Below are 15,067 nucleotides of genomic sequence, written 5' to 3'. Positions count from 1 at the left end.
AACTGCAAGCTAATCACTTTAACATCAATGGTAGGAAAGATTTAAGAACAATAACTAAAGGGGGAAATAGGCTTTTGACGTTTGAGTTCAGTTAGGAGAGCCAGTGCAGATTTGTAAAAGGCAATTCTAATTGATTTTCTGATGGAACAGCAGAAGGTTGAGGGAAATGCAATATCTATTTTCTAAATTGATTTTAGGAAAGTGTTTATTATGTTGGTTTATAGCGTAATCTAAATAATTCTCTCAATTGATGTGAAGTATTACCCAACTTAATTGATCTGTGGTAATGATAAATGTGGCTGAGTATTATGTCCTCACAGATGAGATATAAATGAGTACTTGTAGTTATAATGCCCACAAATTGATAAAGATGTTTGTAGTAATAACTATATTTTTTTCATCCTGTTCTGGAAAACTTTGATGTAGAGGGTTGGACTGTCACTGCGACAGTGTATAACAGAAGATAATGAATTGACAGCCCATCTTTTGTCTCCATGATTTCAATAGAAATAAGATGAAGATGCAAAACAGGCTGTTAATTTCCATTGCTCATTTATACACCACCACATAGTAAATACATCAGCTAAGAACTCTTTTGTTTTTAGAATTGTATCCTTATTGACCTACTTTTGGGTTTGTGTTTTAACCAGGTGTCGGCATGGTGCACTGGGTAAATGCGTTCATTGTGTACCACTGGAGGTAAGTAGGAAGTCACAGTAGTATCATCTGTTTGGCAATTAGGGCACATTATTTTTTCTAGAATTTAAATTATTGTCCAAGAATTATTGTTGAAGACAATTTGTAAGGCTTCTGGCATTTCCATAGTGGTTAGATGTAAGGACATTTTGACTGTGTATAGTGCTCTAATTTATTACCTTGCAATGTTAATAATGGGCATGAAATCAACTTTCTGACCAGAACATACACCAGCTGAGAGGTATGCACGATGATAATAATTGAGGCAACTATGATATTCATTTTTTTACAACAATGAGGAATATTCAATCAAATTTGTTGGACATCATTTTTAATTAAGTGAAACAATTGAAAAATTTCAAAATCAGCTATTACCTCATGTAGTTCAACACACTATAGTAATTATTAAAATCAGTGATATAGGTTTGTGTATTTTGATAATATCATGGACCAGAATGCTTTTAAAAAAATTTTTTTCTGACTAATTCTTGAGTATTTGATTTGCATTTTGGTTCTCAAACGGCAGTTAAAACAATATACGTATTTAATACATTTTATTAAAGTACAGAGCAATGTTGAGTACTTGGAAAAAGACAAATCTGTAGTACAGCACATTAATCAACCTGAAGTGTTGTAGTTGTATTATGGCACAGAACTTGAGTTTAATTGAAAAAAGGCAATTTTGTTAAAGTTTTTCATCTTGCACTCATTGAGACAGTTTGTAAGAATTATCAATGTAAAGGGAGAACAACGCTTTACACTGAGAAGAGAGTGCTTATTGGTTTGCGTGGACTCTGATTGATAGAGGCATTTCCACTTGGTATGCATTAATTGAATGATAGTCTTGCAGCACAGAAACAGACCCTCCAGTCCAACTCGTCCATGCCAACCAGGGTTCCCAAACTAAATTAATCCCATTTGCCTGTGTTTGGTCCATATGTCTCTAAACCTTTCCTATTCATGTACCTGTCCAAATGTCTTTTAAATGTCTAACTGTACCTTCCTCTACCACTTCCTCTGGCAGTTCATTCCATATATGAACCACCCTCTGTGTGAAAACGTTGCATCTCAAGGTCCCTTATAAATTTTTCCCCACTGATCTTCAACCTATTCTCTCTTGTTTTGAACTCCCCTTCCAGAGGGAAAACACCTTTGCTATTCACCTTTTCTATGCCTCTCATGATTTTATAAACCTCTATAATGTCACTTCTCAACCTCCTATACTCCAGGGGAAAAAGGTCCCAGCCCCTCCATGTAACTCAAACCCTCCAGTCCTGGTGATGTCCTTGTTAATCTTTTCTGCACCCTTTCCAATTTAATAATATCCTTCCTACAGCAGGGCAACCAGAACTGCACACAATACTCCAAAAGTGTGTTGTGTGACTAATGAAAGCAAGAGTGCCAAACGCTGCCTTCACTACCCTGTCTTCCTGTGATGTCCCTTTCAAGGAACTATGTACCTGAACCCCTATGACTGTTTGACAACACTCTCTCGGGTCCTACCAAACTATCAACTGCATTCTCCGCGGCAGTGCCACAACCAATCAGCTTTCCTTGCTCATACAGAATAAAATGTTGTTTTCCCTTTACATTGATGGTTCATGCAGATTGTCCGAATCAGTATAAGATAAAAAGCTTTTTCAGCAATACTAAGTATGATATTTCAGATCCTGTTTTTTATCAATTCATCAAAATCAAATCGTAAACTTATGCATCATTCTTTTGTCATTTACAATAAAATGTTCAGTATTTCCTGTTTGTTTTCGTGGGAAAGACAATTACTTTGTAACTATTTATCCTGTCCACGTTGCAAATCACTTAGATTGATTTGTATTGAAACAAATGAGGACAATATAATAAAGAAAATAAAAACAATCTGGGAGGTTTTTAATACATTTATTGTGTGAACTAAAGAGATAATTGAGTCGTTTTGTGGGGTAGAAGGGAAGAATAAAAGGAAAAATGAACTTGTTTAAGGGGTGGGGGGAATAAAAAAATTGGTACATATAAACAATTTCTGTGTTTGTGTTTCAGGTTTCCAGCATCTTCAGTTCTTTATTTTACTTATTCCAATATTAATTTGTTCATTTGAGACTTTTAACTGATAAGGCAACAGGAGACAGTTTGGTGTAGTATTTCAGGAATTTTTACTTGAATTCTACATAATACTTATGAAAATAGGCCAGCAATACTACAGGCATACTATGACTCTTGTATTCTGGTTCAGCTTAGGGTGTTGTGTTTACACTGTCTCTGGTCTCTTTCCACAACCTTGAGGATCTTGTGCTTTCATTTGGATAGTGGGATAATTTCACTTTCAAACTTGTCACTGTTTTGAAGCCACAACTCTCAGCATGATCAATTATATCATTGCATTCTAATTTGCTTAGGTGCAGCAAGATTTATTGATAATTGGTTTAAGGGACACATGATCAGTTTCCAATTGGCTGTTCAGAGTGATAGATGTTGATTGACTGGTACCTTAAGTTGTCATTATCTGTGAGCCTACCTTCGATATTAGCTTTGCTGTTATCACTTTATATGGCTTTTCATTAAGATAAAAGGATAGTTTAATATTCTCCTTACCTATTTGTTTTAGAAACGGGAGAGGTATACTGTCAGGACCCTGTGGCTGATATTTTTAAGCTCATTGTCTCAATTTTTATTTAATTAGTGAAATTTCCATTAAGTCCGGCTCTTATCCTTGACTATTTGTTTTTCTTAGAAGGCATTTTATGCTTTTGCTTTTCTTTTTGAGATTTGAATGCCTGAAAAGAGTTTTTATTTCCTTTTTCGAGGTAAAGATATATTGTAAAAAGTTGCTTATAATGGCAACTATATAAAATAATACAGAAGATCGCAAGTACTAATTTAAACAAGATTTGGAGGTGTCGGTGTTGGACTGGGGTGTACAGAGTTAAAAAGCACACAACATCAGATTATAGTCCAACAGGTTTATTTGGAAACAGGAGCTTTTGGAGCGCTGCTCCTTCATCAGGTGGTTGTGGAGTATAAGATCGTAAGACACAGAATTTATAGGAAAAAGTTTACAGTGTGATGTAACTGAAATTATATATTGAAAAATATCTGGATTGTTTAAGTCTCTCATCTTTTAGAATGACCATGTTGATTTCATACGTAAATCGCAAAACTTCTTTAAAAAGTTACATTCTGAAGTGAACTTTAACAATTGGTGTCATGTCGGCCCAGATAATGCATTTAAGGTGAGAGCTGTTCTGTGTGAGACTATCTGTGCCACAATGGTCAGACTGATTCTAATCTAAAAAACGGATTTACGGAATCTTAAGTGGATTCATGCAGTTTTTGAGCAAAGTAAAATGTAATTCTGCAAGTACAAATTCACCCCACGAACCAGTATGTATAGGTGTGCATGTCGGAGGTGGGGGAGGGGTGCTGGTGGTGGTGGTGGTGTTGGGGGAGTTATGAGTGTCTGTGAGAGTGTGAAGGGGTATAAATCTGTGAGAGGGTGCGTGTCTATGGTGTGAGCATGAGAGAGCGTCTGCATGAGTGTATGGGTCTGTAGGAGTTTGTGTATGCGTGCGTGTCTGTCTATGTGTGTGTACAATGCAGTGAGGTCACCTGTAGTGTGACATGAACCCAAGGTCCCAATTGAGGCCATCTCCACGGGTGTCGAACTTGGCTATCAGCCTCTGCTCGGCCACGTTTCGTTGTTGCCTGTCCTGAAGTCCACCTTGGCGGGCAAGGATGCCCTGAGACATGATACACTGGCGAGACCAAGCAGAGGCTATGACAATGGATGAATGGACACCACACAACAGTCAACAGACAGGAGTGTTCCCTCCCAGTCCGAGAACACTTCAGCGGTCTGGGACATTCAGCCTCGGACCTTTGGGTGACCATCCTCCAAGGTGGACTTCGGGACTGGCAACAACGAAAATTGGCCGAGCAGAGGCTGATAGCTAAATTCGGTAGCCATGGGGATGGCCTCAACCGGGACCTTTGGTTCATGTCACACTACAGGTGACCTCATTGCACTATACACGCACAGACAGATGTGCGCACACACAGACGCATAAGTTGTGGGGTGAATCTATACTTGCAGAATTACATTTTACTTTGCTCAAAAACTGCATGAATCCATGTAAGATTCTGTAAATCCGTCTTTTAGATTAGAATCAGTTTGACCATTGTGGCACAGGCAGTCTCGCACAGAACAGCTCTCACCTTAAATGCATTATCTGGGCCGACATGACACCAATTGTTAAAGTTCACTTGAGAATGTAACTTTTAAAAAAGGTTTGCACTTTACATATGAAAAAACTGAAACCAACATGGTCATTCTAAAAGATGAGAGACTTAACAAACAATCCAGATATTTTTCAATATATAATTTCAGTTATATCACATTGTAAACTTTTGCTATAAATTCTGTCTTACAATCTTATACTCCACAACCACCTGATGCTCTGAAAGCTAGTGTTTCCAAAAAAAACTGTTGGACTATAACCTGGTGTTGTGTGCTTTTTAATTTAAACAAATTATTGTGCAGAGTATGTAAAGAGTGAAATATTGAATTGTTCTTTATTCAGTCAATACATAGTCTTAAGTGTTGAAAATCTAAAGCTTTTTGCAATTACAAACTTAAGCATACATTGCTCCAAAGTTAAATGTAAGGCAAAGGTTACCTTTCGTAAAAGGATTTATCATGTATAATTTCTTCGCTTCTAAAACAATTTAAAATAAACTCAGTATGGTGCTGTGACAATGTTTTTTATGTCAGGAACTCCCTTCTGCCATTTTAATTGCTGATAAAGGGCTGATGAGCTGAGAGGATGTGTTCTTTTTCAGCTTTGAAGTTTGCATAATTCACCATCATAAAATAGGAATGAACTAAATAAAGGCACTTTGACCTTGTTCTTTGCCCCCAAAACATTCATGTATCGTCGTCCATCTGTTCACAGTTCTTTGGTGCATTTTTTGTCAAGCGAGGCTGAGCAGAATCACATGATGTTAAATTGCTTAAAATCTACGTCATTGTTATTCTGTTCAACTGTAATTGTAATATTCAAATAACCAATGAATCTATTTTGCCAATATGACTAAACTACATTAAATTAATAAAGAAATGTTAATTTTCCTACTACTCCTACAGTTTTCAGTTCAGATTTTCAGCATCCGTGAAATTTTGCTTTTAATTGTACATCTCTCACACTTTCCCATAAATAACAAAGGCAGTAGTTAAAGTACTCTGTCTCACTGCATGTGGTCCTATTTGCATTAAGCACATTTCAGTAGATGTTTAATGGTATTTGTGAATAATCTGCTGACTTGTTCTGCACGCAAATAATAGTTCTCGTTTTGGTATAAACTACTTTATAGTCATTGGTTTTTATGACCTGTGTTTTCTATTATTTAGCCTTTTGATGAGGATTATCTTAATCATTTGGACCCACCTGTTAAACACATGTCATTCCATGCATACATCCGAAAACTGACTGGTGGTGCTGATAAGTAAGTATTTTCTGGGACAAAAAAAAGAGTTCCTTGGGTTCCCTGTTACAATTATTTTGTAAACACGGTTCTATTCTAGTCTCATTCATTTTTTATTTCCAGGTGTGTTGGTTCAAGCTGCCTTAGAATCATGAAATAATGGCATAAACAAGATGAAGTTCTCTAATAGATTATGAAAACTGAAAAAAAGAAACCCTTCTCCAGAATATCATGTTGTGGAATACGTCCATTTAACATGTTCCAGTCCTGATTATTGGCATAGTTTGGAATTTTCTTGCTAACCTGATGATTTCTGTTCATTAGATGCAATCAATAACCCATGTAAACTAATGCTAGACATTTCCAACCATACCTTAAAAAGTATATTCAGGTCCTTTATAATCCCATCTTGCCTTGTTTGCTCTCTGTTCTGCTCTAAAGACAGCTAGTCACGGCATTTGTGTATGAAAGTCTAATTGCTGAAATTTGACTCCAAAACCAATTCCTCTTGGAAATAGCATAGTTTTTCTGCCAATAGATTGAAGATGACTATTTGGTAACTGCTTTAAATACCAGCACTCTGATAGCTTGATCATTACTGTTTGACTTAGAGTTGAAACCATTTAGTCCAACTTACTATATTTTTGAAGTATTGCTGAAGTGAGCACATTCATATGTTGGGTTTTCATGCCATTAGTCAATTTATCACAATTACATTTCTACTGATCAGTGACTGAAAGATGACTCTCACTGAAATAGTGAACATTTAAGTTGCATTCAAAGGTTAACATTAGGCAAAAATGCATGTTTAGGTGTTTAGAGAGTTGTTGAGCGGTCGAGAGATTGTAAGTCATCATTCATTCTCTTTGGCAATGTCTCTGGTTGCCGTGGACTCTGATAATCAATCAGCGCACACTTCTCATATGATGTAAAATGCTGTTTTCACAAAACATACAATAAAGGGCATTGTCCTGATGAGTCAAGAGCACAGAACTTTCATTGGATTTGCCCAATCTTGTTGGAACGTTGGAAGTTTCAAATGTGATTGCATTTCTGCTCACAGGGGCAAGTTTGTTGCTTTGGAGAATATTAGTTGCAAAATCAAATCTGGGTGTGAAGGGCATCCTCCATGGCCCGATGGAATTTGTACAAAGTGCCAACCGAGTGCTATAACCCTTAACAGACAGGTGAGTATGAATAAATTGTCACTGCATGAATTCACAAACCTAATTCTGTAGAGTATTGGCTATTACAGAGAAGGATGTAAAGTACATTTAAAGGCAATTTTAATCCATTGTTAAATAATTTAAGCATAGAATCGATGATCTGTTAAAAGTTGATATAAAATGACACCCAAAAAGATTGGAACAATTCTGTCTGATTTGAAGCAGAGACCAATTTATTCTATTGTCCTATCACTATGGCCTTGACCCATTCTGTTTTTGTAATCTCCTTTGCCAACTCTTCAAAATCTGTGTTCCTCTGACACTAGCCTCTTGTCCGTTAATGGCTGTGCCTTCAGTTGCCTTGACCCCAAGTTCTGGAATTCCCTCCCACACCTCTCTCCATTTCACATTTTCTTTAAGATTGCTGAGTAGCATCTACCTACATCGAATCTTCAGTGTTTTAGATAAAATACAGGCAAGTTTTCTCAATTTATTTTCATAAAACAATCCCTCCTTCCCAGGGACTAGTCTGGTGAATTTTCATAGCATTCCCTTTGTGGCAAGTATATCTTTCCTTTGTAAGGAGACATAAATTATACACATACTCTGGATGCAATCTCATCAAGGTTGTTGACAGTTGCTGCAAGATTTCCATACTGTAGTCCCCTTGTGTTGAAGGCCAACATCTCACTGGTGCTTTTTTCCTCCTTTACCTAATATCTCATTACGTGACTCTGTTGGATGTTTATGAATACTACTGTGAAGCTCTATGGAACGTTGTATAATTACAACTACTTTTATACACTATAGGTGCTATATGAATACAAGTGTCAAGGTGCTTAATAGGAGTGTTATTGAACAAAGTTTAAAATTGAGGTGGATGTTAGGACAACAGTCTGAAAGATTGTTTTAACAGTATCTTAACACAGCTGCCCATCTTTCTTCCTTTTAAGGGAAGAAATTGTAGAGATTAGTGTCCAAAACTAAAAGCAGAGTTACCAATGATCGAGTAATTAAATTGAAATTCACAAGCAGCCTAAACTGGAGACATGTCAGGGTGAGGCCTTTTTTTTTAAACACTCGGTGATGAGCATTCTAAAATTTTAAGTATTGTCAGACCAGGAGCTAGGAGAGTTACCAATGATCGAGTAATTAAATTGAAATTCACAAGCAGCCTAAACTGGAGACATGTCAGGGTGAGGCCTTTTTTTTTTAAACACTCCGTGATGAGCATTCTAAAATTTTAAGTATTGTCAGACCAGGAGCTAGGATTGCTAGTGGGGTTAAGTGAGAGTCAAGGTACAAGTCACATGTCTGGAGAAGCTCAGGTGTATGGAGGATACAAGCTGGGAAATGTGCCAGGAGAACATTGAAATTGTTAAGTGTGAAGGTAACAAAGGCATGGATGCGATTTTCAACAATACATGAGCTGAATTGATGCATTCAGGTGATGTTACTATGTTAGAGTCATATGTTTTTGAAAAGATGTTTTTCAGCCCCAGATAAATGAGTTATAATTGGTTCATGGTTTGTTGTTTTATTGTTTTATGGAAGTACAGAGACCGGTTATATAGTGCTAACCGGTGAGCACTGGTTATCATGGACCAATAATTGACTACTGTGTTCAGAAAGATTTTTTCCTTAGATAAATCACAATGAAACAATAAGTCATTCGAAAGCTAATGAAATCTCACTTGCATCTGGCCTGCCCTCACCTGCAATTGACCAATTTCTGTAGTCGAACTTCCACTGAGATTGCTGGACAATAACAGAACAGCCATTCTTCACATATGGTTGTTATTCCAGTGTTGCCAAACTGTTTACAGGGTGAGGATGTGCACTTTGTATTAAAATCAATCTGTTTAAAGATACTGCATATTTAAACCTGGGTGTCCTGGTTCAGAGGTGGGTCACTACCACTGTACACAGGAACTTTCAGGGTGGGGAAGTGGGCATGTGGTGCAGATGCATCCCAGATGAGTACAATTGTGTCCTTAGCTCCATCCAATTACACTCAGTTTCTCTTCACTACCTTATAGCCCAGTGTTGCTTTATGCACTGCTGCCCTGATGAAGATGAGCTGGTAAAACCTGTTAAAGCAGTGTGAAGTCATACAGGTGTAGGTTATTCAGCTTCTGAAATCTGTTATTGTTCATTCAGATCTGGGCCAGCTTTACCACGTCTCCTTTGTTCCATATTCTGTGATATTCACATCCCACTTTCTTTTTGTGGGAGTGAGTTCCAAGTTTTCATTATCCCTTACATGAAAGTATTCCAGTCACAGAATAGCAGAAATGTTACTGCACAGAAGATGACCATTTGGCCCATTATGCTTACACAGGCTTTTCAAACAAGCATAGATAGCTAGTGCCAATCTCGTCCTCCCCGTCCTCCCCGTCCTCCCAGTCCTCCCCGTCTGCACCTGCACCCATTACACTTCCAGGCAGTATATCCCATGTCCTAATTCCATTGCAGTGTGTGCAAATGTTGTTTCTCACATCACCCTAGCTTCTTTTGCACATCATTTGAAATCTACGTTCATCTCTTTCTTTTTCCCTTGACGAGAGGGAGCAACTTCCACCTATCTACTCTATCCAGCCTGCTCATGATTTTGAAAACCTGTATGAAATTTCCTTTTAACCTTCTCTCAAGGAGAACAGTCCCAACTTCTCCAATCTATCCTCATAGCCAAAGTTTCTCATTCCTGACGAGTTCTTGTAAGTCGCTTCTGTGCACTCCAAAGTGTTTACATCCTTTTTATCATCTAGCATCCACAGCTGGACACCAGTATGCCAGCTGAAGTCTAAAAAAGTGCCGACTACAAACTCAACATCACCTCCTCTCTTTTGTATTCCATGCTCCTGTTAATATAGCTGTGAGGACACTGTATGCTTTAACTACTTTGTCTACTTGTCCGGCCACTTTCAATGATCTGTGCACATATATACTCAAGTTTCTGTGCTCCTTCATTCCCTTTTTAGAATCTCCTTATGTTTCAATTATCTTTCTACCAAAGTACACCACCTCCGATCTCTCTGCCACCTATCCAGCCAGTCCACCAAATTGTCAGTGCACTTTAGGAGTTCCAGTTTGTCCTCATAGTTTACAATTTTTCCAAGTTTCATGTCATCTGCAAACTTTGAAATTTTCCCCTACACGCAAAGTTCCAGATCATTAATGTATAATCACAAAAAGCAAGGGTCCCAAAACTGTCCCTGGGGAACTCCAGTATAAATATCCATTGACCATTACTTTCTATTATCATTTAAGCCAGTTTTCTATCCACATTGCTATTGTCCATTTTTATACCTTGACCTATAACTTTCCTTTCAGGTTTGTTGTGTGGACCTGTATCAGACACCTTCTGGAAATCCACATATACCACAACAACTCTGTTATCTTATTCAGTCTTTTCTGTTACCTGTTCAAAACAGCTCCAGCAACAGTACAATGCAATCCAGACCAGCAACACATTATTCCATTCCTTCACAATACTGGATCAAAAATATCGAGCTCCTTTCCTAACAGCACTATGATGACCCTCACAATATGCACTCCAGTGGTCCAGGAAAGTGGCTCAGCATCACTTTCGAAAGACTAGTTAAGGATGGACAACCGGTACTGGAATTGCTAGTGATGCTAACATCCCATGAATGAATATGGAAAATAAAAACTCAGTCTGATGCTAATCTTAAACTTGTACCTCCCTGTTGTAGGTCCTCTAACCAGTGAGAATAGTTTCTGCAGCCACCCTTTTGAATCTTTTGTTCGTTTTAAATATTTCCCTTGGAACACTTCTCGTTCTTTAATGCTTGGACATTGATTCCAATTTTATGCTGTTCATTTGTATTGATAACTCAAAACCTAAAGCATTATTCTCAAAACAATTAGGATTATCAGCAGGAGTTTTATATTGATTTCTTTCTTCAGGGGTGTGGTAATTAAAAGAACTTGGAGATTATAAATAACAAATTATGGCTATATTTTGTGGAGCATTTTTGTGCTGTTTAAATATTTATCAAATTCTGTGTGTTGACCGTCTCATTTATATTTAGAAAATTGTTTCCAAGATCTCTTCCATAGTTATTATCTTTTGAACAGAAATATAGGCATGTGGACAACATAATGTTCGAGAACCACACAATAGCAGATCGTTTCCTCAACTTTTGGCGTCAAACAGGAAACCAGCGTCTTGGATTCCTTTATGGTCGCTACACCGAGCACACGGACATTCCTTTAGGTATTCGAGCAGAGGTTGCTGCCATCTACGAACCTCCACAGGTCAGATTTCCTTTTCCAGTTTATTCATGGATGTGACATAGTAAATTACGAGAACTCTTTCTATTCTTTATTTATTTATATATTTCAACAAAGTTTTGCATTTTCACAGTATTTATAGAATGAGTTAAGTGATGTTTACAGAAGCAAGAGAAGAAATGTTAGTACTGCTACCTAAAAATGAAAAGATCTGAGAGGCTACAGGAGAAATGTCTTGTGTTGCTTGGGAAGTTCAGCAGCCATGAGAATAAATCTGCTTTGTCAGGCTGAATATAACACAGATTATGGCAGACGTTTTACACAGATTAAATTTATGCTATCTGCTTCCTATTTAACACAAAAGAGACTTAACATAAGGTCCTGGGACCCTTAAAGGAAGAGAGTGAAACAAATGTGGAAAAAGAAATATTTTCTAATCCAAATAAGTATTAAACTCAAATGTACGACATATATATTAAATGCCAAAAACAACCACTTCATGCAAAGGGTAAATATACCTGGATTTTTGTGATGAAGTTAAAATCAAATTACTTAATTTTTGTCCTCTGTATATCAACCTGCCGAAGGAGGGTAGTTGGTATTGAATACATTTCTTTCCAGTTGCACAATAAGAGCAGTTTGGATCCACCAGATGGCCCCATATTGTCTCTTCTCTAAAGAGAATAATACCAGTTTTTGTGAGTTGACTTGATTACTCGAGCAATAAATATACTGCTTATTTATGATACAATATTAATAAATATTATATTTGTTGCCATACTAGTTTGAATGTTCAGAATTCATTGATCGGAATGCACATCTTTTTAGAAATGCTGTAGCGTTGCTGCATTTTGTATTGAATTTCTTCAATATGTTATTAATTTTTCAATGCACACACATCATGCTACTTCTAACCAGCTATTGTGGAAAGAGTTTTTATTTTATAATTCATTAATGATATGTGGACACTGCAAGCTGGCCAGAATTTATTGCACTTGAAACAACTGAGTGACTGGATAGGCCAATTCAATGGCAGTAAAACGTTGCAGGAGTGCATAGACCAGAGAATAAGGCAATAGATTTGTCCCCAGAGGACGTTGCTGAAACAGATGAATTTTTTAGTGACGGTATGGTAGTTTCATGGCCACCGTTACTTAAACCAGCTTTTTATTGCAAATGTATTTAAATACATAAATTAAAATTCTCTCTGAATCATTAACAAGTGTCTGAGTGATTAGTCCAGTCATGTAAGCACTTTGCTATCAAACCATGATTATTATTTTCCCATTCCGATCTAAGCGATGCATCATAAGTGAACACTTCTCCATCTGCTGACCATGGATTCTATCCTTAAAGATAGAGCAAAGACCCACATTTCTTGTTACATATGCATTCAGAAGGTGCTCACTAGTCAAAAGATTGTGATGGCAACATCAACACTGCATTTGGCAACCTAACTGGAACCCTACAGCAGCCTAATGCGGCAGGAGTAAATCGTATATCTTTGAACAGTTACACTGTCAACTGCCAACAAGCAAGATGGGATCCATTTAGCATTCATTAATTTAAGAGATGAATAACACTTGATTCAGAAAGGCAATTCAGTTGGTAGTAACCAATCCACCTCTTTGAATGAATAATCTGTTTCAAGGTAAACTTAGATATTTCTTTGCATTAACGAACATGGAAATAGTTACTTATGTCAATAGGCAATTTGCCCTCTCCTTCTCCCAGAACAGAGATTAGTAAGCTTTGGTAATGTCATGTCATGTATTGGAAGTAGGTTTCCCTATTTGTTTTCTCTCATCTTCACGATCCTTCAGTGGTCTGAACAGAAAGGATGAAATTAATTCTGTGACCAGCTTTGAGCTGTTGAATTGTCCTTGCTACTACTCACTTCCTCAATTTCCACCTTGCTGTTTGGTTGGGGGGGGAAGCTGTGGTGGGGAGTTAGCTCAAGTTGACTGGATGGCTGGTTTGTGATGCGAAGTGTTGCCAATCTATTAGTTCAGTTTCTGCACTAACTAAAGTTACCAAGATGGTCTGTCCTTTTTCTCCCTCTAGCCACAACCCCCCCACCCCCGGCCTGGCTACCCACCCACCGGCCAAAAACAAAAATTGTCTGAGGCACAGTGAGCCTCATAATAAACTACCTGCAGTCACCTCTCTCTAATATGAGTGGCTGCATGGTCTACTAAGACTTTGGAGACTACCTTTTACCTTAGATTTAATTGAATTCTGATCAGAATAGGTTATTTCTAACTGACAGTTGTCATTCTTTGTATGAAGCTCATATCTTCTCAAAAATATTGACATTGAGAGCTCACAACATTAAGTTTTAGTTAATCCAGCAGTGTATCTCGAGAAATAGGTGATTTGTCACCCTTAAAACATCACTGTGTAAGAACGCATAGTTGCTTATCTTTGAGTGTGGCTTGCTTTTTTGATTGACTGCTCTTTGTCTAGGTTGGTACAGCAAACAGCTTAGAATTCTTGGAAGATCCAAAAGCTGAAGTTGTAGATGAAATTGCTGCTAAACTTGGATTAAGAAAGGTGAGTGAAGGAGCACTGGTAAGACTTAGTACTACTGGATGGCGAATTTGGCGTCTGCATTTTAATTTGCATCGTTACATTCAGAAATTGGAATGTTGCCTTCCAAATTACAACAAAACTTTTGGAGGGCAGTGGCATCAATTCTTTCTTGAGGTTCAGCATTCAAACACTTGAAAGTGTGAAATTGTGTATTGACCCACGAGATACCTTGTATATTTGCCAAAAGAGATTAGGTTTGTCCATTCAAGAATAAGTGAACTTTTAATGTCATACCAAGTTTTTAATTATTACAAAATAATCTGTCATTCTTTGGTTGTCTTTTTTATAAAAAAAAGTACTGATTTCTTTTTAAGATCATACACATTTTGAAGTTTATGCCCGGCATTAAAAAGATCCCTCTTCCATCAGTTGGAGCTTGCATTGTTTTTCTGTTATAGTAATAATAAGCAGATGTGGAAAGTTGCTTTACAGTAAATGGAGTAATTGTTTCCATCTGCTATGGCAGGACAACGTAAGATCTCAGTGCATGAAAAATTTATTTAACTTGCAGCCCTGATAAGTAGAAAAAGGAAGATCTTAAATTCAGTGGCAACTGAATTCTTGACTTGTTAAATAGAAGCCACTTCTAGATAATAACCATCCTAAGTTAAAAATCACACAACACCAGGTTTAATTGGAAACACACTAGCTTTCGGAGCGACGCTCCTTCATCAGGTGATTGTGGAGGGCTCGATCATAACACAGAATTTATAGCAAAACTTTGCAGTGTGATGTAACTGAAATTATACATTGAAAAATTGATTGTCTGTTAAGCCTTTCATCTGTTAGAATACAGTGATAGTTTCACTTCTTTCATGTGTAAATCACAAAACCCTTTTTTTTAAAATTGCATTCTCGGGTTAGCTGTTAACAATAGTGATAGC

General features: G+C 37.3%; 1 protein-coding gene across 2 annotated transcripts in view; it reads left to right on the top strand.

Annotated features, from left to right (window-relative positions):
• Nucleotides 1-15,067, top strand: part of nploc4 (NPL4 homolog, ubiquitin recognition factor) — a 65,236-nt gene that overhangs the window by 23,113 nt on the left and 27,056 nt on the right. For both annotated transcript variants that reach the window (XM_043714785.1, XM_043714786.1), the window contains exons 5-9: nucleotides 651-699; nucleotides 6,095-6,189; nucleotides 7,232-7,355; nucleotides 11,436-11,615; nucleotides 14,058-14,144. In XM_043714785.1, coding sequence (XP_043570720.1) covers nucleotides 651-699; nucleotides 6,095-6,189; nucleotides 7,232-7,355; nucleotides 11,436-11,615; nucleotides 14,058-14,144 — 535 coding nt within the window. The remainder of the gene's footprint in view (nucleotides 1-650; nucleotides 700-6,094; nucleotides 6,190-7,231; nucleotides 7,356-11,435; nucleotides 11,616-14,057; nucleotides 14,145-15,067) is intronic.

Source organism: Chiloscyllium plagiosum, chromosome 24, assembly GCF_004010195.1.
Source record: "Chiloscyllium plagiosum isolate BGI_BamShark_2017 chromosome 24, ASM401019v2, whole genome shotgun sequence".
NCBI lineage: Eukaryota > Metazoa > Chordata > Chondrichthyes > Orectolobiformes > Hemiscylliidae > Chiloscyllium > Chiloscyllium plagiosum.
The sequence above is the reverse complement of the archived record's forward strand: the minus strand, read 5'-3'. Positions and strand labels throughout refer to the sequence as shown.